General features: G+C 44.1%; 1 protein-coding gene across 2 annotated transcripts in view; it reads right to left on the reverse strand.

Annotated features, from left to right (window-relative positions):
* Window positions 1–23283, reverse strand: part of MTUS2 (microtubule associated scaffold protein 2) — a 388026-nt gene that overhangs the window by 249782 nt on the left and 114961 nt on the right. For both annotated transcript variants that reach the window (XM_027557497.1, XM_027557498.1), the window contains exons 4-5: window positions 7970–10406; window positions 3218–3458 (exon numbers count right to left, since the gene is read on the reverse strand). In XM_027557497.1, the coding sequence (XP_027413298.1) occupies window positions 3218–3458; window positions 7970–10162 (2434 nt within the window). In that variant the 5' untranslated portion in view covers window positions 10163–10406. The remainder of the gene's footprint in view (window positions 1–3217; window positions 3459–7969; window positions 10407–23283) is intronic.

The raw sequence follows: 23283 nt of genomic DNA on the forward strand, positions 1-23283 counted from the left end.
CCTCCCTGCCCTCCTTTGGGGACTGGCTTAAAGGTCATCTCTCAGGAAGGCCTTTCCCAACCACTTTATTTAAAATTGGAATCCTGGGACTTCCCTGGTGGACCATTGGTTAAGACTCCACGTTCCCAATGCAGGGGGCTCAGGTTCCACCCATGGTCAGGGAACTAAGATCCTGAGTGCCATGGAGCATGACCAAAGAAATATATATACAATAAATGAAAATAAAACAACAGCCAAAAAAGCCATAAAAACATAAAGGGAGCAGAAAATGCAAGTAGATGCTTAAATAAACATTTAAAACTACTTCTTCAAAAAATAAAATTGGAATCCCCCTTCTTCCTGACCCAAACTTCCTACTCATCCTTCTCTGATTCATTTTCTTCAATACTAGTAAAGCCTGGCATGCTGCAGTTTATGGGGTTGCAAAGAGTTGGACCTGACTGAACAACTGAACAACTGCTCCTGATAATGTGATTTATTTATCCACTAAAATAAAGAAGTGTGCCCACTCCCATCCTGAAATTCTAAAACAAGGACCAGGACTTTTTTCTGTTTTCACAGCTTTATCCCACACCTAGAACAAGGTTAACACGTAACTGCGCCACAGCACTAATTGTTGAATGAGTGACTGAACACATAATTAACCTGCAGCAGTCCTGTAACAGCAGGTAGATCCATCATAATACACACACATCATGGGAACCAGTAAAAAAATTATCTGATTTTTATAGCAGTGCTTGCCAAGAAAACAACTAACCATTATGACGACCAGTAATCACCTGAGTAAATGACAACTCACAAAATGACAAACAGATTAAAAAATGTGTTCTTCCACTAATGATAAAAGAATTGCAGGAAGTTGCCTGGTGCGCCAGTGGCTAAGACTCCATGCTCCCAATGCAAGGGGCCTGGGTGTGATCCCTGGTCAGAAACCCCACATGCTACAACTAAGAGTTTGCATGCCACAAGTAAGACCCAATGCAGCCAAGTAAAATATAACATTTTTAAAAAGAAATACAATAATAACAGCAGTAGTAGTGATAATCACTGTAATGGTAATACTCAACACTGGCAAGGCTGTGGCATTGAGAAGTGTTTCAACAACAGTATAAAAATAATTATTACACATTTTCTACAAAATAAGTCAGCCTTAAAAAATGTTTGGAATCTGCATTTATGCAACAATTACACTTCAGATAATCTAAGAGAAGAATATGAAAGAAAACAAATAAATTCAAAGATCCAAATTGCAACATTATGGAAGACAGTGGGGAACGAGCAAAGCCCAATTTGCATAAGTAAATTCTGATTCTATTCCCCACCCATTCTTCTCCTCCTCCAAGAGGCTGCCCAGAATTGCCCAGGTTGCAATTTCTCAAAGCACTATGTTTCTCGCTTTCCTAACACTTATCACAATCTCTAATAATGCATTTATCTTTGTGCTTTTTTACTGTCTATTTCATCCATTAGACTAAGTTGCACAAAGGCAGGAGTTCTCTGCTCAGTGCTGCAGCCCTCGATTTACAACTATTAGCACATAATAACCACCCAGAATTTGTTAAAACAATAAGTAAGTGAATAAAACAGAATCTCATGCTGCCATTAAAATATTTCTAAAACACTGACACCATAGGAAATGCCTACAATATAATATTAGTAGGAAAAATCAAAATTCATATTCAGTATTAATTCAGCTATTAAAGCATGCACAGAAAGAAACACGTGGGAAGAACAATTTCCATAATATTAACTCTGGTTGGATGCTAAAAATGTAAGTACAGTGACTTTCTATCTTTATATTTTCCTATATTCAAAATTTTTTACAACAGGTATGTATTATTTCTGTAATAAGATAGGACAATAAAGTAAAACTTAGAGGAAATGACATGAGCAGAAGAAGGGACAGACAGACAGAAAGAGAAGAGCAGAGAACATCAGTGGAGGGACATGGTCCAGCCAGGGCAGAACAGGACGGGGCTGGGGCAGGGCCATTCTGTGGGCAAACATGGGTTGTCCAAGACGTGTAAAAGCTGAAAAGAGTGAAACGGTCACTGCTGTACTGCAGGAAGGTCTCTCTCCACAGGCCAAATCCAGTCCCCTACAGACATCCCTCATTTTACTGCACTCCACAAATGCTGCATTTTTAAATAAATCACAAGTTTATGGCAACCCCCCTCAAGGACTCTATCAGCGCCATTTTCCAACCAGCATTTGCTCACTTCATGTTTCTGTGTCACATTTTGGTAACTCTCACAATATTTCAAACTTTTAAATTACTATTATGCTTGTTATGCTGATCCGTGATCAATCATATTTGATGTTATTAGCATGACTTGTTGAAGGCTCAGATGATGGTTCAGATTTTTTATAAATAAACAGCTCTTAATTAAGGTAGATACACTGCTTTTTAATACATAATGTTATTGCACATTTAATAGACTCCAGTGCTTCCCAGATGACTCAGTGGGTAAAGAATCTGTCTGCAATGGAGGAGAAACAGGAGACATGAGTTCAATTCCTGGGTTGGGAAGATCCCCTGGAGGAGGGCATGGCTACCCCACCCACTCCAGTACTCTTGCCTGGAAAATCCATGGACAGAGGAGCTTGGTGGGCTACAGTCCATGGGTTCACAAAGAGCCGGACACAACTGAGAGACTGAGCACACACAGCGTGAACATAATTTTTAGGTGCACTGGGAAACCACACACACACACACAAACCCTCAAAACTCGCTTTATTGCGTGAAGCAAATACTGAACCCACAGCATCTCCCAGGTGTGCCTGTATCTGTGCAAATTAAGCTGTGTTGAAACACAGTTGCACCCATGCATGCACATACTGTCTCTGGCTACTCTCATGCTAAGTAGTTACAACACAGATCATTATGGCCCAGAGAGCCTAAAATACTTATTAATACTATGTAGCCCTTTCCAGAAACAATTTTTTGAACCCTGGTCCATAAGATGCATCAGGGAAGGGAGAAACTAAAAGCTGTAAAGTGGTGATTATAAGGGCCGTCATTTTAAGGGTGACGCAGAGGAAGACAGTGGTAGACAGAGGAGTCTTGACCAGTGTCCATATCTACAATCAAATGGAAGAAGGGGAAAAGGCCCTTCTAAAGAAGGAGAGGCATTCCTACTTCAGACAGCTACCTTCATTTTATTCGCTCACTATTTTAAAGCACAGCAGGAAAAGCAGTCCCTGCTGCATTGGTTACCTGCAGGGTCGGAACTGTAGAGACTGGCAGCTGCGGCTATGGTTCCCGGTGGGTGGATGGCACTCGCTGAAGACCTCTGACTCGCAATCAGGATCCTGCTCTTGGCAGACGGTAAACGTGACATCGCACCCAATCCCAGCTGGGGCTTAAGGAGCATGGCTGATCGATAGAAAGTTGGGGGAACTTCGTAATGAGTATAGGGAGGAGAACAAAATTCTTCTTTTCCAGGGCGTTCTGCAACCTAGGATAAATGAACAGAAGCTCAATCAGAAAACTGCACATCATAGGATGAGCATTGAACCTCGTCCTACGACCAAGGCTCCAACAATGACCACTCTGGCATCACTGAGCTGCTCCATCACCCATCACTTACCTTCTCTGGGCCCAGGGTCTTCATCTCTAAGTTGACCACAATGGGATGATCCCTTCGGTCTATGCTGGTTCTAATACTCTATGAATCTACATTCCACTGGGAGAAACAAGAACTCCCTCCATAAGATTTTAAAATTATATCACTACGAAATCATTGGAATTTGTGCAAGTAGTCAATCTATAAATAATGTCAATGATGCAAGGCAAGAATTTAGCAAATGTTCATGGAATTATGAAAGTTTCCTTATTCCCAAGGAGAACAGGCAGTTTTTCTGGTGACCTTGTCTTACAACAGGTTGATGAACTTTATCAATTTAGGTTAAGTCTTTATTAGGCTACTTAGGAAATAAACTATGCATTGTTAATGAGGGAGGAAAGGTTATTTAATGGAAGAATAGAGAAGTTAATGGAAAGATGTGTTTTCAGGCCTCTATATTCTGTTGATATAATTAAAAATGAGAGACTCAATTACCTCTGATTGTCTTCCCTAGTATGGTGGTGCCTCCAGGAATGTTTGAGCAAGTTTCGCTAGAATGGAAGTTTTGGGGCAGAGTCTTGTTGACTGTTGAATTCATAGCACCTAGAACAATGTCTAGCACAGAGCTGAAATCAACAAACATCTATTAAATAAAGGAATCATGTTTCATTCTTTCCTGAATCCAATAACATAACATCATGTTATCATGTTACTACTTCCTGTGATTAACCATTTGGATTAGAACACAATGGATGGCTACCTTACATATATGCAATCATATGGCTACCTTTTATATATGCAATTCTGTACTCACAAAGCCTGTTCATAACATCAGTGTTTCCTCATGCTAGAAATGAAGAACATAAGTCACCGAAAAATAACCTTACTTCAAGTTAAAAAAAAACAGAGTCAGAGGCTTATGAAAAGACATACATGTTAATTAAGTCTACTCTAAATCACAATACATTTTACAAGTCAAACCTCTTTCTATTCAGGAATCACAGGCATTTAACAACATTCTTTAATAGGGGCTATAAAGCTGTGATCCAGGCTGCTGAAGAGATAAACCCTTAATTTAATACTCTTTTAATGTCGAAATAGATAAAAGTTCTCTTTAAATTGACATTATTGAAACAAAAGATGAGGCCTTTAAAGTTTTATCATAATCACATTGTAAAATATGTATGATCGCTATAGCCGATAGACGGAACTCAGGCTCCAGCAAATTATATTCCTATGAAAGAATATTCTACATCTGCTCTCTGATAAAATTTTTACTATTTCTACTTACTCTCTCACTATCAATCTTTGGCATTTCAATTATACTCATATCCCCTCGATTTTTAAATTTTAGTGTCTAAATGTTTGGTGTCATTGTTCATGTCTTTCAGCAGGTGCTCTCATGAAGAAATTACCATTTCTAACCTACATCTGTTGGGTTTTTCAGATTGCAGTGTCTTATCTCAGTAATTATTCCATTTTTTCAAACTGGATACATTTCTTGGGTCAAAATTCATCATGCCATCGTTGGAAAACAACCTTAACGATTACAGGAACTTCGGTGCCGATCATTTTGTTGGGTAATTTGTCTCTGGTAAGATAACAAAAAGTATTCCTTAGATGCCTACTCTGTGCATTTTTAATAAAACAAGAGCGTCTACAAAAAAGCATCACACTCTTTTCTTTCATCTTTATTGACAAAACACAGCAGGTGTCACTGCACAGTCATAGACATAGGGAGATTAACCTCAAATGGAGGTTTTTTCCCCCCTCCTTCTCCAATGGAGTATTTTTAGAGAAATAATTTAAAAGCAAACTAAAGAATCCTCGTGATTTCAAATTTCTAAAATCATTTCAGGCACATGAGCAAATAGGTTCTTACTGTAGCCTGAAGAAAGGGTCTGGGCCCTAGATTCTCTGATTAAGGCAGAAAACAGTCCTCAGATCAAGGGGCTGGTGCCCAGCAGCACTTCTATCCCCGTGCTAACGGGGTCTCTCTCAACCCCTCAGAGCTACTAAAGCTGCAGGAACACTCAAGCCACTTCGTGAAGACTTGGGATGGCTTCCAGACGGTTAAGACTTCAGAATATCTGTGGGGGTGGGCAGGGAGGAATGTGCATCTAATATAGAAATTACTCTATATTTTATGGAAGGACCAGAAGCAACAAAGATGGAAAATATACACAAGAAACGATAAGACAGGTCAGAGAGAAAGAACAGGATTCTTGTCTACATCTCTAAATACAGTTTTTCTCACAAACGTGTTTCTCAGAGAAAAATCTGGGGTATCTTTTTTTGGGGAGAAGGTGGCACAGAATTACTTTATTTGAAGAACTGAATGAAGCGTGCTCAGTCGTACCCAACTCTTTGCCACCCCGTGGACTGTAGCCCATATGGCTCCTCTGTCCTTGGAGTTTTCCCAGCAAGAAGACTGGAGTGGGTAGCCATTTCCTTTCTAGATCTTTCCAACCCAGGGATCAAATCCTAGTCTCCTGCATCTCCTGCACTGGCAGGCAGCTTCTTTACCACAGCATCACCTACACTTCCTCAAATGAAACTCCATAATGAAGTGATATTTTGAACAGAGAACTACAGAATGTGAAGGAGAGTCTTCCAGGTATCTTCTGCTGCTGCTGCTGCTAAGTCGCTTCAGTCGTGTCTGACTCTGTGCGACCCCACAGACGGCAGCCCACCAAGCTCCCCAGTCCCTGGGATTCTCCAGGCAAGAACACTGGAGTGGGCTGCCATTTCCTTCTCCAATGCATGAAAGTGAAAAGTGAAAGGCAAGTCACTCAGTCGTGTCCGACTCTTCGCGACCCACAGACTGCAGCCCACCAGGCTCCTCCGTCCATGGGACTTTCCAGGCAAGAGTACTGGAGTGCGGTGCCACTGCCTTCTCCATTCAGGTATCTGAGATAAGAATATCCTGAGCAGAGGTACGTGCAAAGGCCCTGAGGCAGCAAAAGGAGCGGGAATGAAGGCCAGGCAGTCAGGAAGTGAAGGAGCCAGACGGAGGGCATCCTAACAGCTGAGCCATCCTACCAGCTCCTGCCCATGTCCACAGCGGCCTGGGAAGAACTGGAGGGTGTCAGGGGGAGCACTGACCTGGCCTCACTTTCCTCTCAGTTGATCGCTGGTTGTCATGAGATTTGAGTCCAGAGAAAACCTGCTCTCTGAGCTCTGGGAGAACAACTGGCCCCAGCCCCGTGGTACTGAGAGGGGCGGCACAGTGAGGACCCGGGTGGCTATCTCAGCGCTGCCCTTGTTTTGTGGCTTTAGATGAGGGACTCAGAGCTCTCCAAATCTGCTTCCTCATCCGGACAATGATGAGAGCACCACAATCCCACCCTGCAGAGAATCACAGCAAGGATTGGCAAAGATGGGCAAAAATGAAATGTGACGCTATGTGGTCCTAGGACATAGCAGGCACTCAACTAAATGCTAGCTGTAATTATTGTTTAGACTTAAAACAGAGCCCATGCCTAACACATTATTTTCTACTCACTGTACTGTGTACAAACACAAAAATCTCCCATAGGGAAATATTCTCCTTCAGAAGAGGATCAAGTCTGATCAATTTGAATAATACATTCATTTGGGGTTTTTTTCCCACTACTTTATAGAAGAAGTGTGCTCACTTATCAGCAAGGAGATCAAACTAGTCAATCCTAAAGGAAATCACTGACTCAGTGGCAGTTTGAGCAAACTCCAGGACACAGTGAAGGAGAGCGAGGCCTGGCATGCTGCAGTCCTTGGGGTTGCAAAGAATCGGACAGGACTAAGCGACTGAATAACAATAAAGGAAATCAACGCTGAGTATTTACTGGAAGGACTGATACTGAAGCTAAAACTCCAATACTTTGGCCATCTGATGCTAAGACCCAGCTCATTGGAAAAGACCCTGATGATGCTGGGAAAGACTGAAAGCAGGAGGAGAAGGGGATAACAGAGGATGAGATGGTTGGATGGCATTGCTGGCTCAATGAGCCTGAGTTTGAGCAAACTCCAGGAGATGGTGATGGACAGGGAAGCCTGGCGTGCTGCAGGCCATGGGGTCGCAAAGGGTCGGACACAACTGAGCGACTGAACAACAACAAGAACAATTTAAATACAGAAGCCAATTTAAATGCTTTTCTAACTTTTATGTATTATGTCAGGCAGAATTTAAAAGAATCCCTTTAGATGTTAGATCCACCTCATTCTGATCATCAGTCTCTTCCAGTGGAAACCGTTCATTCGCCTGCAATCTGCTCTAGTTCAAAACACCCCTTTCTATACAAATACATCCATCAGCATCTAGAATTTGCTAAGAGAGGACACTCTGCTTTCACAATTCATTGAAAACACCTCACGAACTTTAGGATGTTCAACTCACAGACTGTCTCACAATGACATTCTCTTACCTCCTGCAAAAACTTCTCACTCATTGGACTGAAGGGATGTCCTGGGGGCTTGATCCCCGACACCACTAGTCCAGAGCTGAACACCCGAGGCCTCTGCAGGTCCGGCTTGAACTTCTCGTAGAGGCCGGCAGCCGGCTTCAGGTCACCACCTGCCGCCTTGTCCTCTTTGGGGAGAGCCACGCTGCATGCAGGCGGAGCATAAGGGAGCCCCATGGGAACCAGTGACGCGTCCACCTGGCCGAGGGCCTGTGGGCTCCTCCGGATGTAGGTGATGATCTTGGGCCTCACGTGCTTGGGCTTGGGCATCACAACGGGCCTGGGGTCTGCCCGCTCTTCCCTCTTCTCAACCGGGGGGCCCATCGTCCCCTCCAGTGAGGTGGGTGTGTCCTCGGGACGGGGGAGGGCCCCAGGGAAGGCGTTCTTGGCAGGCACTTTGGGGGAGGCGTGTGACAACCCGGTGCTGTCAGCGGGAGGCAGGGCGGCCAGGGGGTACCCCACATCCACACTTGACGTGCCCAAGTCCTGAAAGCGGCTGCTGGGTGGCGGGGGCTGGCGGGCCACATTCACAGTTGTCTCTGGGTGGAGGGACGCGGGGACACCGAGAAGGACATCTGCCCTCACTGGGGAGGTGCTTTCAGTCTTCACTGCAGGTTCCAGATGGTTCCTGGTCTCTGCAACAGATAGACAGACCTCTTGGCCTTCCTCGGCTTCTGAGCGGCTGCTTGAAGGGTTGGGGGGCTCAGGGACCCGAGTTTCGCTCTCTCCAACAGAGGAAGCTGAGTCAAAAACCATAGTGTTGACACTGTTCCCATCTCCCAGGACGCCTTTCTCATCGCTGGCACCAGAGGGCTTGCTGTCAGTTGAGTTTCCAGGAACAAAAGCTACGTGACCATCCCCTGGTGACACACTGTTGGGCACCATTTCACCCAGCTTCCGAGCTGAGCCTGGCAAACTTCTGGACGTGGGTTGCTGATCCGCAGCTCGTGAGGAACCGGGGCTCGGTTTGGGGGTAGTTCGGAGAGACCCGTCCTCACCTCCCTTCTCCGGCTCACCTCTGTCTCTTCCTGCACCCGGGGGGTGGGGAACGCCATGTGCCAAGCTGCTCAACCCAGCGGCTGAGGCTCCTGGCTGCACCTCCCCAGCTGGCTCCTTTCTCCCGAGAGGTGACACGCCATGCCCCTGACGACACCCCAGCTCCCCGACCTGGGTGGACTTGAACTCCTGCACAGGTTTCAGCTCTGTCTTGGGCTCCACCTTCACCGGACCCACTTGTGCTTCTGGCCTTCTCGGGACATCCTTCGAGGCTGGAGAGCAATCGAGAGTGCACTCTGGATGGGCAGAAGGTGCTGTGCTCTGGGCGCTGACCTTGGGTACCCGTCCCCTCTCTGGCTGGATCTCTAAGGGGACGGTCTCCATGGTTACTGAGGTAGATGGTTTAGGATGATGTGCGCCCTTTCCCTCTGAGGTCCCGTCCGCCAGAGGACAAGGCGGCCCTGGAGAAGGGGCTGTCCCCGTCTTCGGCGGCCCCTTCCCATCACCGGGCACCAGATGCGGGGCTTCTGGGGACCCCAGCCCTGTGGGTTGTGGAAGCGGCCAGGCCAGGCCTCCAGCCCGCTCCTTTGTGAGCACATCCACTGCTGCAGCAGAACTGCTAACTCTTTCTAAAGAATGCCTCCTCAGTTCCTCGTTGTCAAGGGTCTTGGCCAACTTATCCTTGGGGACAGGCCGGGGGACATCAGCCTCCCGCTTAGCCGGAACCTCCAGGCTAGACTCGCCCATGACAGTCCTCCGACTCGGCAGACCTGGTCCCTGGAGACCCCGAAGGGCCTGTAGGTGGTCTGCACCTCTCTCCAGCTCGGACTCTTCATTCCGTTCTCTCTGAGCCATCAGAGAGAATTTAAAATCCTTCAGGCCGGTGGGGACAGCCTGAGATGCCTTCGCAAAGCCCTGAAGTGGGTGAAACTCCTTCGGGACACAGGGACTACTCTCTGGTCCCCTCAAATTTGCATTTCCAACTTCCTCTGGCACAGCACATGTGGCAGGCTCGTCAGAAGAGGAGCCAACCTCCAACATGATGGGGTTGGCATTGGCATCTCCCAAACTCAGGACTCGGTCATTATTATTTTTTGCTCCATTTCTGCTGTCCCGCAATTCGCTGTAACATGACTTCTTAGGAGCCACTGGAACACTCATTTTCCAGCCGTCAGTGGGGGCTGCCTGCCATGCAGTCCTCCTTAATGGAAAGGGGTGTCCTTCAAGCTGCTACCTGGAGAAGAGGAAATTCTCAAGCTGCTTGTTGCCCCCTGACAGCGTCACCAGGGCGATCCTGCTTTCATCATTTTCAGAGCAGTTTTAAAACCGAGCATTTTCTTCACACACAGAGAGACGACTTATCTGTTGGGTTCCCGGTGAATGAGAGCCAATTAGTCCATGAGACCTAGAGAGAAATAAAAAGAAAAGTACACTAGATTGACAGATAGAAACTCTCGGTAAACACAGATTTATTCATCACTTTCCTACCATTACTTCATTCACTCAATCCAGATACTATTTCTCCAAAACTTTTCTGATAGGGGCACGGGAGAACATAACATCGAAATGATTAATGTTAGAAATGGATTATAAACACACATTAAATCTTAAGTTTATATTTTAAAAATCCACAAGTTCATACTGATACTGATTAAAAAGGGCAGACGAGAAAGGAAGGTTCTTCTTCACAGAAGAATACCAACTGATACAAGAAAAATTAGACAATTAGAAAAATCACCACTTTGTATTCACCAGAGTAATAATTATCTTGGATGAGTGACACCAACGGTTGCTAAAATCACCAAGTGCAAAACTGCTGGGAAACAGGATATTTACACAGTCTTAGAGCTCCACCCTCCAGACTGCTTTATTTCTTACAAAGGAAAACTTCATCTGTACAACAGAGAAACCTGGTGGACATCATCAAATGTAACATATCGGTATAGAAAGCAATATCACACGCTCCCAGCATTAGGTCGTTCTCAGGCCTCACATGCCCCATGAGAGTATTCTTGGTATAAATATTCTTTTCCTTTCATTTGCTTGCATCTACACACAGCGTGTACTTTTTCCACTAATGAGATCATTTCCTATAAGCTAAGTTTTTGTCAGTCATTTTTTTAATTTGTCCCTTCTCCCTACTCCCCAGCACAGGATGCAGTAACATCCTAGCCTAAGTCTTTCCACTCTTTCCCCCCATATTCATAGAATCTTGTCCAAACCCACACATACACACACCTATGATTAACATACACACACAACCAAATCAAGATAGATAACCAACAAGGGCTGACTTTACAACACGGGGAACACGACTCAATACTCTATAACTACTGTATGAGAAAAGAATCAGGTAAGAATCAGAAAAGAACAGATATAAGCATATGTATAACTGAATTGCTGTGATGTACACTTGAAATGAACACAATACTATAAATCAACTATACTCAATAAAATTTTTAAATAAAAAACAGAATAAAACAAAAGACAAACACACACGCCTATACACAAGTATACACCTTCCCCTCCCTGCCGTGTTGCACTTCCGTTCTGTCCACTTTGTACTCACGTCCTCATCCTCCCACTCCTTAGGTCAGGCTGGTCCTGAGAAGGCCAGTGGACCTCCAGGTCCAGCCTCAAGCCTAACCCGGGTACTGACACTCTGATCCCAGCCTCAGTTCCCTGACACAGAGGGGAGTCTCAGTACATCCTTCTTTCTTTATTTATTCAGTTTTTAAGGTGTTTTCCTTGTGCCTCTGGCACAAATACAAAAAGCATGTAGGTAAATCAATAGGACAGCAGTTTAAAAGAGCTTCATGTTCTCTGGGTCGGGAAAGTCACAGACAGCAAGAATTCCACGAAGGTGAGCCAACCCACAAAGTAAGCGTCTCTAATTCTCTGAGGGCAGAATTATAAGCATGAAACCAACAGACCTCTTGAGCTTGAACTGCAGAGGCTGGCAGCAGGAAATCAGTAAATTCTCGGCAGTGACAACTCAAACCAGAGTATCAGCCACTGCAGCCCACAATGTGATTGCTAGAGAGTGACAAGTGACCAGTGCTTTCTAAAATGCAACACGGACTCAGCATCAGGCTCACTGACACGTCAGGTAAGCACCGCACCCTCTTCCTTGCCAACAAACAAAACTGTCTTTGTCCATCATTAACCATCAGGCATGTCTTCGGCTCTCCTGACTCTCCCTGGCTCTCAATCTCTGCTGATGGTTTGACCAACTTGTCCAGAACCTTTCAGTTGAGTGTATATATGTTCTCGCATCATTAAGCAGACAGATAGGATCTAGGTCCTCATAAACAATCTCTTCCTCTATCTTGCGCTTCAATTTCCTGTCACCATGTTTATTCTGTCTAGTACAGCAGGGAAGGCATGCCTGGACACAGAAGACCTCAGCAGACCCCCATCTCTGTGCTGTCCGCTAATGTGACCATACCACTATCTGAATGATGGGCGAAGGCCACATCTCCCAGCTTGACATTCAAGGTCTGATGAGCGCTGGGCCCATGTATGCTTCCAGGCTTTAATCCCCTTTACTGTTCTACTTGACATGTGCCTGCCAGTAAAACTGGCCTTCATATTCCATAGCTTCTTGCTTCCCAGGTGGCGCTGTGGTAAAGAATCCACCTGCCAATGTAGTAGACGTGGGTTCAATCCCTGGGTTGGGAAGATCCCCCTGGTGTAGAAAATGGCAACCCACTCCAGTATACTTGCCTAGAAAATTCCATGAACAGAGGAGTCTGGTGGGTTATAGTCCATGGGGTCGCAGAGTTGGACACAGCTGAGCGACTGAGCACAAGCACCCCACAGCTCCACCCTTTGAGCTCAGAATGCCAATCTTTCATTAGGCCTTTCCTGATTTCTCCTTTCTCCCCTTTCCCAAAAAAAGGTGAAGAAGTAGCTTGATATTACTTCTCCACATCCTGAATCCCTAGATCTTTCCTTCTGGCACTATCATACCATATTTTAAAAATTATATTTATGTACATCTTTTATGTACATAAATATAATTTTTTTTAAAATATGACTTCCCTGGTGGCTCAGATGGTAAAGCGTCTGTCTACAATGTGAGAGACCTGGGTTCGATCCCTGGGTTGGGAAGATTCCCTGGAGAAGGAAATGGCAACCCACTCCAGTACTCTTGCCTTGAAAATCCCATGGACAGAGGAGCTGGGTGAAGGCTACTATCCATTGGGTGCCAAAGAGTTGGGCACGACTGAGCGACTTCACTTTCACTTTCACATCTTTTATTGGGCTTCCCAGGTGGCGCTAGTGGTAAAGAACCCACCTGCCAATGCAGGAGATGTAAGAGATTTGGGTTCAATCCCTAGCTCGAGAAGATCCCCTGGAGAAGGGCATGACAACCCACTCCAGTGTTCTTGCCTGGAGAATCCCATGGACAGGCTACAGTCTGTGGGGTCACAAACAGTCGGACACGACTGAGTGACTTAGCATACACATCTTCTTTTATTATACTTAGATGAGCCTTTTTCTATAGTTCCATTACAGCTGTGTGTCTTCTTTACTAAACTACAAGCTCACTAGGCTGTAGGTTAACAGCTCAGATGCCTCTCTATTCCCTACAGTGTCTGGGACAGCATTTTTGTACATAGTTGGCGCTTGGGATTATCTCCTCCCAACTTCAGCTCAAAATGGTGAATCACTTTCAATACAGCATGGGCCCTCATTTTTTTTTTCAGTCTTTTAAGATGTAGATTACAAAGTCCACCTTCCCAACTGGTTAACCAGTAAGGCACCCTCTTCCCTTCCCCCTAGGAGGGCTATGCCAGAATTCTCAGGGCCTTCCCTGGTGGTTCAGATGGTAAAGAATCCGCCTGCAATGCAGGACACCCAAATTCAATCTCTGGGTCAGGAAGATCCCCTGGAGAAGGAAATGGCAACCCACTTCAGTATTCTTGTCTGGAGAATTCCACGGACAGAGGAGCCTGGCGGGCTACAGTCCGTGGCATCGCAAAGAGTCAGACACGACTGAGCAACTAACACTATATGGAAAAACACATTCGGATCATCATGATTGATTTATATTTGTCATAATATTTATTTTAATTAGAAGATTTAAAAACTAAAGAAAGTTTGAGGGATTTTATGTTATTAAATGGAGACATGGGTTTTAAAAGATATGAAAAATACTGTATTTTCCTTCTGAGCTGCCAAATCTGCTAGGGAATGCTTTATCAGTTGTGAATTTTCACATAAATATTCAAGTGCTGTGTCTTTGAATGTAAATGCGATTCCATCTGACTCAATAAAACTTAGGCACCAAAGAAGCTCCAGCTAAAATTCCTACCATGCAACAAATTATCCTTCAGAAAAACTTATGACTACAGAAAAATGTATAAGCTGTAAACCCAAAATGTAATGGTAAATACAATAATGATGCAAAAAAGTCAAAATCCCAACTTTCAAAGTTTGACATTTTTACTGAGCATCTATTGAGGTCTATAATTTAATAGGATAGTTTTATGTGAAGTGACTTACAAGCATTCACATACAAGTTAATGTATTCAACTATTTTAGAGAGTCTTGTGGTAATCACTCATCTGTGCTTTCTGCAATGGCAATTATTTAGAAATAGCCAGGTTCTTGGTCCTATTTCATAATGCTGTATCTGTTTATTCTCAACAGGTACAGGTAGTTTAAAACTCGATGCACTGCTGACTGAATAAACTTTACAAATTCAGTTTCATTGCTTGATTAAAAGTTGAATCACTGGTTGCTGCTAAGTCGCTTCAGTCGTGTCCGACTCTGTGCGACCCCAGAGACAGCAGCCCACCCGGCTCTGCCATCTCTGGGATTCTCGCAAGAACACTGGAGTGGGTTGCCATTTCCTTCTCCAATGCATGAAAATAAAGTGAAAGTGAAGTCACTCAGTCGTGTCTGACTCCTAGCGACCCCATGGACTGCAGCCTATCAGGCTCCTCCATCCATGGGATTTTCCAGGCAAGAGTACTGGAGTGGGGTGCCATTTTCTTCTCCAGGAATCACTGGTTGGGAGATGGTAACTCTTATGTTCCAGGACACTGTAGCTATCCGTGGTGCTGAATTCTGTGAAAGGTTGCTAAATTACGTAAAACTAGAACCATTCTCTGCAGCTGGCTTTACTCTCCTTATCTATGTCCATAATATGAGTACTACATCACATTTTATTCTAACATATAATCAGAACTGTGTTCAGAAAAAAATCTCCCTTTTCTTCTTAGCTAGCAGAGGCTATTTTATTTTTATTTTGAGTGAAGAATGTGTAAACAAAATGCTCTATTTTGTAAAGGGCCAGGAAAAGACATAACTTGGCTTTCCAAAGGCTAGACCAATCTTATATTTCATCAAAATATTAAATGAATTGATATTTTAGGTATCCCCAGTAAAAATGTTGCATGCTTCTCCAAAAGAAGCCTCTTTCACATTTGACAACAGAAAGCATTTGTTTTCCACATTAAAAAAACATCCTTACTTCCAGGACAGAGTATCACCTAGAATATATAGGGTATTCATTTTTGCCTATTATGTGTAATATTTATTTTTTGTCTTGAGTGATTTTTTCCTAAAATTCAAATACTTACATTGCCCATTATTTTTTTAATGGAATTTCATTGTGTAAGAAAATTAAAAAATATACCAAAGTCCCCTGCTCCCACCATAAAAAACAGAGATTAATGTGTAGAACCCCAGATTTTTTTTTAACACTCAAGGAATCAGCTTTTTAACTCCAGGTTTATACTTTGCATATCATGGACACCTCTCCACATAAATACATGTAATAAAACTTTATTACTTGTCATGGTCACTTTTACCATAATTTCCCTGTCAATCTCCCACTGTCAGACTTTAGGTTGTTTTCAGCTTTTGTCTTTTAAAATAGTTCTGCATATAAAATTGCTGAATGTATATCTTTATGCCCCCCTTACTTCCTTACAATACATTCCTAAAGGTAGCCTCATTGTGAAAACAGGAAAGCACATTTTCATCTTAATACACAACTTGAAGCCCCATTAGGGTTTTTTGTTTTGTTTACAGGCACAGTCTATGCCCAGACTATATACCAGGACCTGGCACATAATGGGTGCCCATAATTACTTGTTGAATAAATGCAAATTGCCCTCAAGAAAAAAGTGTCAATCAATCTTCCTTCTCTCTCTCAATTTCCCTACTATCTGTCCCATCTCCTCTCTTCTGAAATTCTTCATGACCACAATGACCAGATTATTTGCCATTTGAACAGCAACACCATTTTTCTGCTTAGGAATTTTTTCATTTTTAATTAAAGCATAATTTATCTATGGTAAATTGCACCCTCTTTACTGTACCGTTATGCACGTTTCAGCAAATGTAGTCAACCTTGTGATCACCACCATCACAATCAAGATACAGAACAGTTCCACAGGCTCCAAAATCCCCCGGTTTGCAAGTCAACCCTTCCCTTACCCAGCCCCTGGCAACCGAGATCTGATTTCTGTTCCCACACTTAGCCTTTTCCAGAATGTCATTTAAATGTAACTATACAGTGTGCAGCCTCTATGCCTGGCTTCTTTCCCAAGCACAGTGCATCTGAGATTCATCACGACCTGGGGTCTATCAGAGTTCATTCATTTCTATGGCTAAATACAATTCCACACTATGTACCACAGTTTGTTCACACCTTCCCCGGTTGAGGAACGTTTGGCTTATTTCCAGATTGTGGCAATTATAAATAAAGCTACTAAAAACATTCACTACAAGATTTTGTACAGAACTGGAACACTTTTGAGAATTTTAAAATGCTAAGACAGACAGAATGCCAAGACACCAAGCACAGACTGGACATCTGGACACTCTCTTCAGAACACACTTCTCACCACCCAAGGTGACCTGGTTCTTGTGTTTATTTGCCTGTGTATTATCAGCCTCCCCTTGTCCTATATAAGCTCCAGGAGAGCAGGCAACCCCCACCGAACCATCCCATCTTCTGTTCACCACTCTCGTCTCAAGCCCACAACAGTAGCAGGCACACGGCAGGGATTCAAAAGCACTTTTTTAAGAAATGAAGTTCACTCAACACTAGGAATTTATTTTCCACACTTGAATAGCATTTACCATTTCCAGGTGCTATTTGCAGTGCTTTGCTGCACTGAATCCATATAACAACCCTATGGCTAGATTTTGCTATCTTGTTTTTACAGATGAAGAAACTAAGGCAGAGAGACATTAAATAACTTCTGAAAGTATGAGGAAGAGCAGGAATGTAAATCCACAGTCCATGGTCTTAAGCCCCCAGGCCAAGCTTCCACAGAATCATCAATTTTTAAAGTTGACAGGTTTAAAGTCTTGCTATTTTATTTCCTTATTACTTTACCTCTAGTGACATTACACATCATTTCATATGATGTTCAGCTATTTGTACTTCTTATTTCATGCTGTGTATCTCCAAAGTGAAATTCTCTCTAGCCGTTATTTTTAATGGCAAACATGGGAGACAAGCTATTTCCAGATTTTATCAAGCTAACATATTGAAGACTAATATTCCATCTACAAAGTACTAGATGAGATCCAAACTCTTCCAATATTATCATATTCTTGCATTTATTAATAAGAAACTGAAAAGAGAGACAGGCTTCATATCTAGATAAAAGCAGATCCTTTCTGACGTACAGGAAAGGAAGAGTATCCATATATAGGACTCCATATATAGTATCCATATGTCTGACTCAACTGGCTGAGTCAGACAAGGCTTTGGTTATACTGTTGTTGGAGGAGTGAACAGCATTTAAAAAAAAAAAAATGAGCTCCAACATTCACTTGCAAGGCATGTCCTCTCTTCTCGTCCAAGGGCTATCCAGCCTATGAACTCATAACCTGGCTGCTTCACAACCTATGCCACCTGCCCGGCAGGTGAAGGGCAACTGAGGACCCACTTGCTTTGAAGAACAGTTTGAATTTAGAGCATCTTCTCCTATTCATCTACCTGCCCAAGTATTAATATAATGCTGTTGATATTCACAAGTTTGTTCCCTTCATTTCTAATCATAAATGGCTTATGTGAATATTTCAACACACCCTAAAAACACGCAACAAATCTAGAACGGGCAAGGAACACATCCCCTTCTTTCTTTCCCACGTGTCCTATGGCTCAATCTGCTCTACAGTGTGGATGCTGGGCCAGGCAGTTCCAGGAGAATCCTTAAGTCTGCTTTAACAGGTAGGGAGGGAGAATGCTTCCTGGAGGCTGGGGTTGGGGGGCTGCAAGTACAACTGGGAGACAGGACCAACACTTTCTCAAACTTCTCTGCCAGACCCTGCTCAACCTCTCTTCTCCAAGTGTGTTTATTTCAAAGCCGCAGAGGTGCTCAAAGCTGCAAACCTTGACCTCTTCCATGTACCTTAGACCCTGGCAATGGACTTGAGCATTCACAACGGGGGTGGCATATGACCCTTGTTTATCTGCGGGACTGTAGGCTGTAAACCTCAGGGATTGTCTGCTATCTGAAAGGAAGAAAGAACTCTTTCTCACAGCATCAGCGATAATTTGAGCATCACCTGCAGCTCAAAAGCCTGCACAGGTTGGGGGTAAGGAGAGGGTACCCCCCTTGTGAATTGAGAGAGCAGCACTGACACAGATACACTGCTGTGTGTAAAACATAGCTAACGGGAAGCTGCTGTAGCACAGGATGCCCAGCCTGGTGCTCTGTGATGACAAAGCGAGTGGAGGGGGGTTTTGGAGGGAGGCTCTAGAGGGAGGGGCTACATGTATACATAGAGTGGATTCACACTGTTGTACACCAGAATCTAACACAACATTGTAAAGCAATTATACTCCAATTAAAAAAAAAAAAAAAAACTCAAAAACAGTCACTGCCAGATTAAAGATCTTGAAATTTAAAAAAGCAGCAGCCTGCACCAGGTCACTGGAAATGGGTTTCTTTCAAATCAAGTCTTTTCTGGAAGGTACATTTCTTCATCTTTCATCAGAAGCATATAACCTTTTTTTCTGTCAAATGAACCAGATACCTAGAAGGATAAAGCTAAATATTTAACACCAAGGCAGCACAAGCAAAAAAAAAAAAAGTGTGTAACAACCAGAGAGCAAATAAATAAACGGCACAGTGACTGCAAAAAACAAACAAACAAACAAACTCCAATTAAATGGAAAGGGATATACTTTCAAGTCCCAAGGCTTTTTGTTAAGAGTCTCTGTATTTCTCTTAGTTATACTATGTAATGAATAAGGCATTTTGATCACCATGTTTGGAATGTCTTAATCTCTATGGGAGAGATAAAGAAATGAAGATAAATAGAAAAAGAAAAAAATATATTCCTTAGTTAGGAACCAACTTGGCCTAGAAACATGCAAGAAAAATAAATGACCTATGCTGGGGAGAATGACTGGTTCTTCTATACAATCAAGATGAATGAATAATATTGCCTTAGTGGACTTGTAGGATTCCTCCAACATTTCACCAAAACTTGCAGAAAAATAGTACAAAACAAAATAAGTAAGAAACCTTAAGATTTCCAACAAAATTCAAGAATGCTTCCTTAAAGAGCAACATGGTGATAAGTCTCTGAATCGCACCCAACTCAGGAAAGCTGGCCTGTAAGCATTTCTGGGATAGCACGGGGGCTTCACGCATCACATCTGGATGATCAAAACTGACAACTTCCATAAGCAACAAAAATCAAACACTCTCAGAAAGCACAGACCTGAGTAAGGATGAATTTTAATGCGCATGCTTTAAATATTTAACACCACAGTTTAGAAATTCACTCTTAAATAGCATGAGCTGCTCAAACATCCATTTTAATCAAAGACTCTCAAAGAAATACCATAAGTCTCATGCTTCTTATCTTTTCAATAAAACAGCCAAAAAGCTAATTAGTCACTTTCCATATAACGATTCACAATCATATCCTCTTAAATACATGACCTGGGTGCATAAGTTTCAGGCACAAGAAACAGAGCTATGATGCTAACTGCCCCTCTAATGTGTGGTCCAGACAGTGGCCAGGAAGGATCCTGACCAGAAGTCCCGTCCCAGGACCACTCTTCTGAACCGGCCATGCTTCAAGGCTGAGGGGGCACGTTTACACACTGACTACCCTCCTTCTGACCAGAGAAATAGGATCCAGTTGACTGTTAGGGCCTCTTCTGAACTAACACGGAAGAGTCCAGGTTAGAAGTGCCCAATGAGGACCTAATTGAGAAAACACAGACTATTGCAAACCATAGTATCCTGCACGTCCAGGGGCCTAGAAGAAAGAGAATTCCAGGGAGATAAGACAGGTCACAGATCAATGGAATCACTGGCGGCAGATCCCTGAACAGTAACAACAAGCATCTGAAGTCAGGGAGCTATGATACCGTTCCAAGAAATAATGATTTTCACCTTGAATTCCATATTTTAATAGACTATCAAGTCAAGTATGAGAATATATTCATTTTCAAACACACAATAATTTGTACATATACATATATTACCCAAATCTCTAAAGACTATACTTCTGCAAAATGAATATAGAGATGTAGGAAGATTGAGGGGTCCAGTATGGGCCACCAAAGAAAACAAGGGTGGGGCTCAGGCTGGGAGATGAGCTAATTCAGACGGGAGCAGAACAGGACGGGGTGGGAGCCAGATCCTGTGAGAAACAGGCAACTGCCGGTCCCGCTTGTGTTGAGCAACTGTTCTGCAGGCTCCAGGCTCTTTCTTCGCCAGTGAAGGGGGAGGCTACTTCTTCCTTGTTTGTCTCTAAGAGCAAAGAAACCTTCCCAGAAGCACCCCTAGGCTACCCCTTAAAGGGCAGGGGAACGGGGCCCTGGTGACTTGACGGCAACATCAGGAGTCACTGAGTCCAGTGGCCAGGGGGGTGGCCTAGTGTTAGAACAAAGTTAGGGTACACAAGCAAAGAGGAAAAAGATGTGGCTGCTGGGCAGCAAATAGCAACGTCCTGTTCAGCATCTAGGGGGAAACCCAAGGGGAAGAAAGTTGCACAGAACCCTAGTGGGCAGCTGCTGCTTCTAAGCCTTTTACTTCTATAATCAAGTAAAAGTTCAAAATCTTAAAACTACTGTTTCTGTGTGGCATATTTAAAGAAAACTGAAGCAAAATGTGAAGATTTTAATGATTTTAGTGAAGATCTAAAGCTACAAACTCACTGAAAAGATCTATGGAGTGACTTCTCCATTTAAATTTAAGTTTAAATTTTACAAGATCTGGGATTAACAGATACACACTTCTATACATAAAACAGATAAACAACAAAGACCTACTGTAAAATACAGAGAACTGCAGTCAGTATCTTAGAATAACTTATAATGGAAAAGACTGAAGAAAGATTATATAATTATATACATATAACTATAATTGAATCACTTTGTTCACCTGAAACACAACACTGTAAATCAACTACACCTCAATCAAAAAGTAACACTGACAAAATATAGAGAAAGAAACCGAGCAACCCCACGGACTATAAGCCCCGCCAGGCTCCTCCGTCCATGGGATTCTCCAGGCAAGAATACTGGAGCGGGCTGCCATTTCCTTTTCCAGGGGATCTTCCCAGCCTGGGAACTGAACTTGTATCTCTTATGTCTCCTGCCTCGGGAGGCAGTCTCTTCACACTAGCGCCACCTGGGAAGCCCCAAATAAATAAACGATAGTAGTATTGCATCACTGCAGTAAAAACGTGTGCATGACTCACTGCTACATGCTTGAGAGGGCCACAGAAGGGGTCCTGCCTGCAGACTTGAGGATGAGTCTTGCTACTGTTTGCTCCAGCCAGTGCCCACCAGCATCCACCACAGAGGACCCGTGTCTGCATCTGATTCCACTCGGAGCGCCTCCACTTTTCCCTGCTCCACACTCTGCCCATCTGAGCCCCAGGCCCGCCTCCCCTCTGCTTAGTGGTCACCCTTCTCTCCACTCCAGAATTTGCACAGCTCATCAACACTGAATAAATCTCTAGCCTCTGTTCCAGGGACCAACTCCCTACCTAGGAAGGCACTGGTGAAAGTGTCCCCTGGGCAGACTCTTATCTTTAAACAACTGGCTATCATCAGATAAAACAAGGAGCTGTTACTCCAGGCCAAGTGCCAGGACACGGTAACAGTTTCATTTTTGGAAGAACAGGTGACTCAGCACGGTTCCTCTCCAACACCATCTCCAGGCTGCATGTTCCTGGAGAGCAGAGTCTGGGCTCAGCAGAGTCTCAGTAGTCCAGAGAGGTCCCTGGATGAACACAGTCTACCAGGTTAACGGGACTAGATTAATCTGGGGCAGGAAGAAGCAGGGTTGCAAGACACTGGTATCATTACTAGAGAGCCGTAACACGCAGACCGTAACATGCACAGTTCACACCTGCCGAAACCAAGCTCCCCACGTAAGCAGAGCCACGGGCCAGCAGCCCACACTTCCTCCACAGGCACCTCACTTCCACCCTTTCTGATCCCATGGTTCATGGTTCCTTCTGTAGGTGCCTGTCTCCCAGCCCACCTCACCCTACTTCGTTCACAGAGTCTGGCTGCTCTTCAAGGCAGGGTCCTTGCCTTTCAGCATCATACATCCCTTTTCCAGGCCTTCCGCATAACAGGCGCTCAATAAAACTTAGCTGGATCCCAGATAAATCCTCGTGATTTCTGACAGGGGGGTGGGCAAGCACTGCCATCCAAGCCACGCGTGTGAATTCTCGCCCCACTGCAGCCGCAGAGCTGGCACTACCCACTCTGAGAGCTCCCACAGGCATCTGGACCCCATGGAGGGCTGTCCGGGAGGTCCCACTGACATTATGCTCATGGCTAAACCCTCACCAGTGTCCAAGGAGCTCTGCTGCCCAAACCAGATTAACTCACTCACTGCATATGTACCAAGCATCTACTTTGAGCCAAGGTGGCCAGGTGCTAGGAAGAGAGGGACTAAGACGGGTGTCCTGATCGCACAAAAGCCCTTCTGGTCCACAGGCTGTGTCCATCCCCAGGGCCTCGCGGGTTGCACCAGCAACAGGGAAATCGTGCTCACGCCCTCTAACATCCCCCTTCATTCCACACACCCTGCCAGTCAGGAACTGGGTGCCCGCAACTCTTCTGTACTCCTTGGCCCCTCTCTCAGGATCCTTACCGCCTTCCACCTGGCACGACTATTTTCTACATCCCTGTCTCTTCTTCTCAACTCGACTTTGAACCCTCTTTAGGGGCAGCACTGGCTCCTGGCTCACCCCATCTCCACCCCTCACAGTTACCCCAACACAAAGAGCAAGGTGGCTACATCCATCTGTGTGCTCCCAGG

The sequence above is a fragment of the Bos indicus x Bos taurus genome, chromosome 12 (assembly GCF_003369695.1).
Source record: "Bos indicus x Bos taurus breed Angus x Brahman F1 hybrid chromosome 12, Bos_hybrid_MaternalHap_v2.0, whole genome shotgun sequence".
NCBI lineage: Eukaryota > Metazoa > Chordata > Mammalia > Artiodactyla > Bovidae > Bos > Bos indicus x Bos taurus.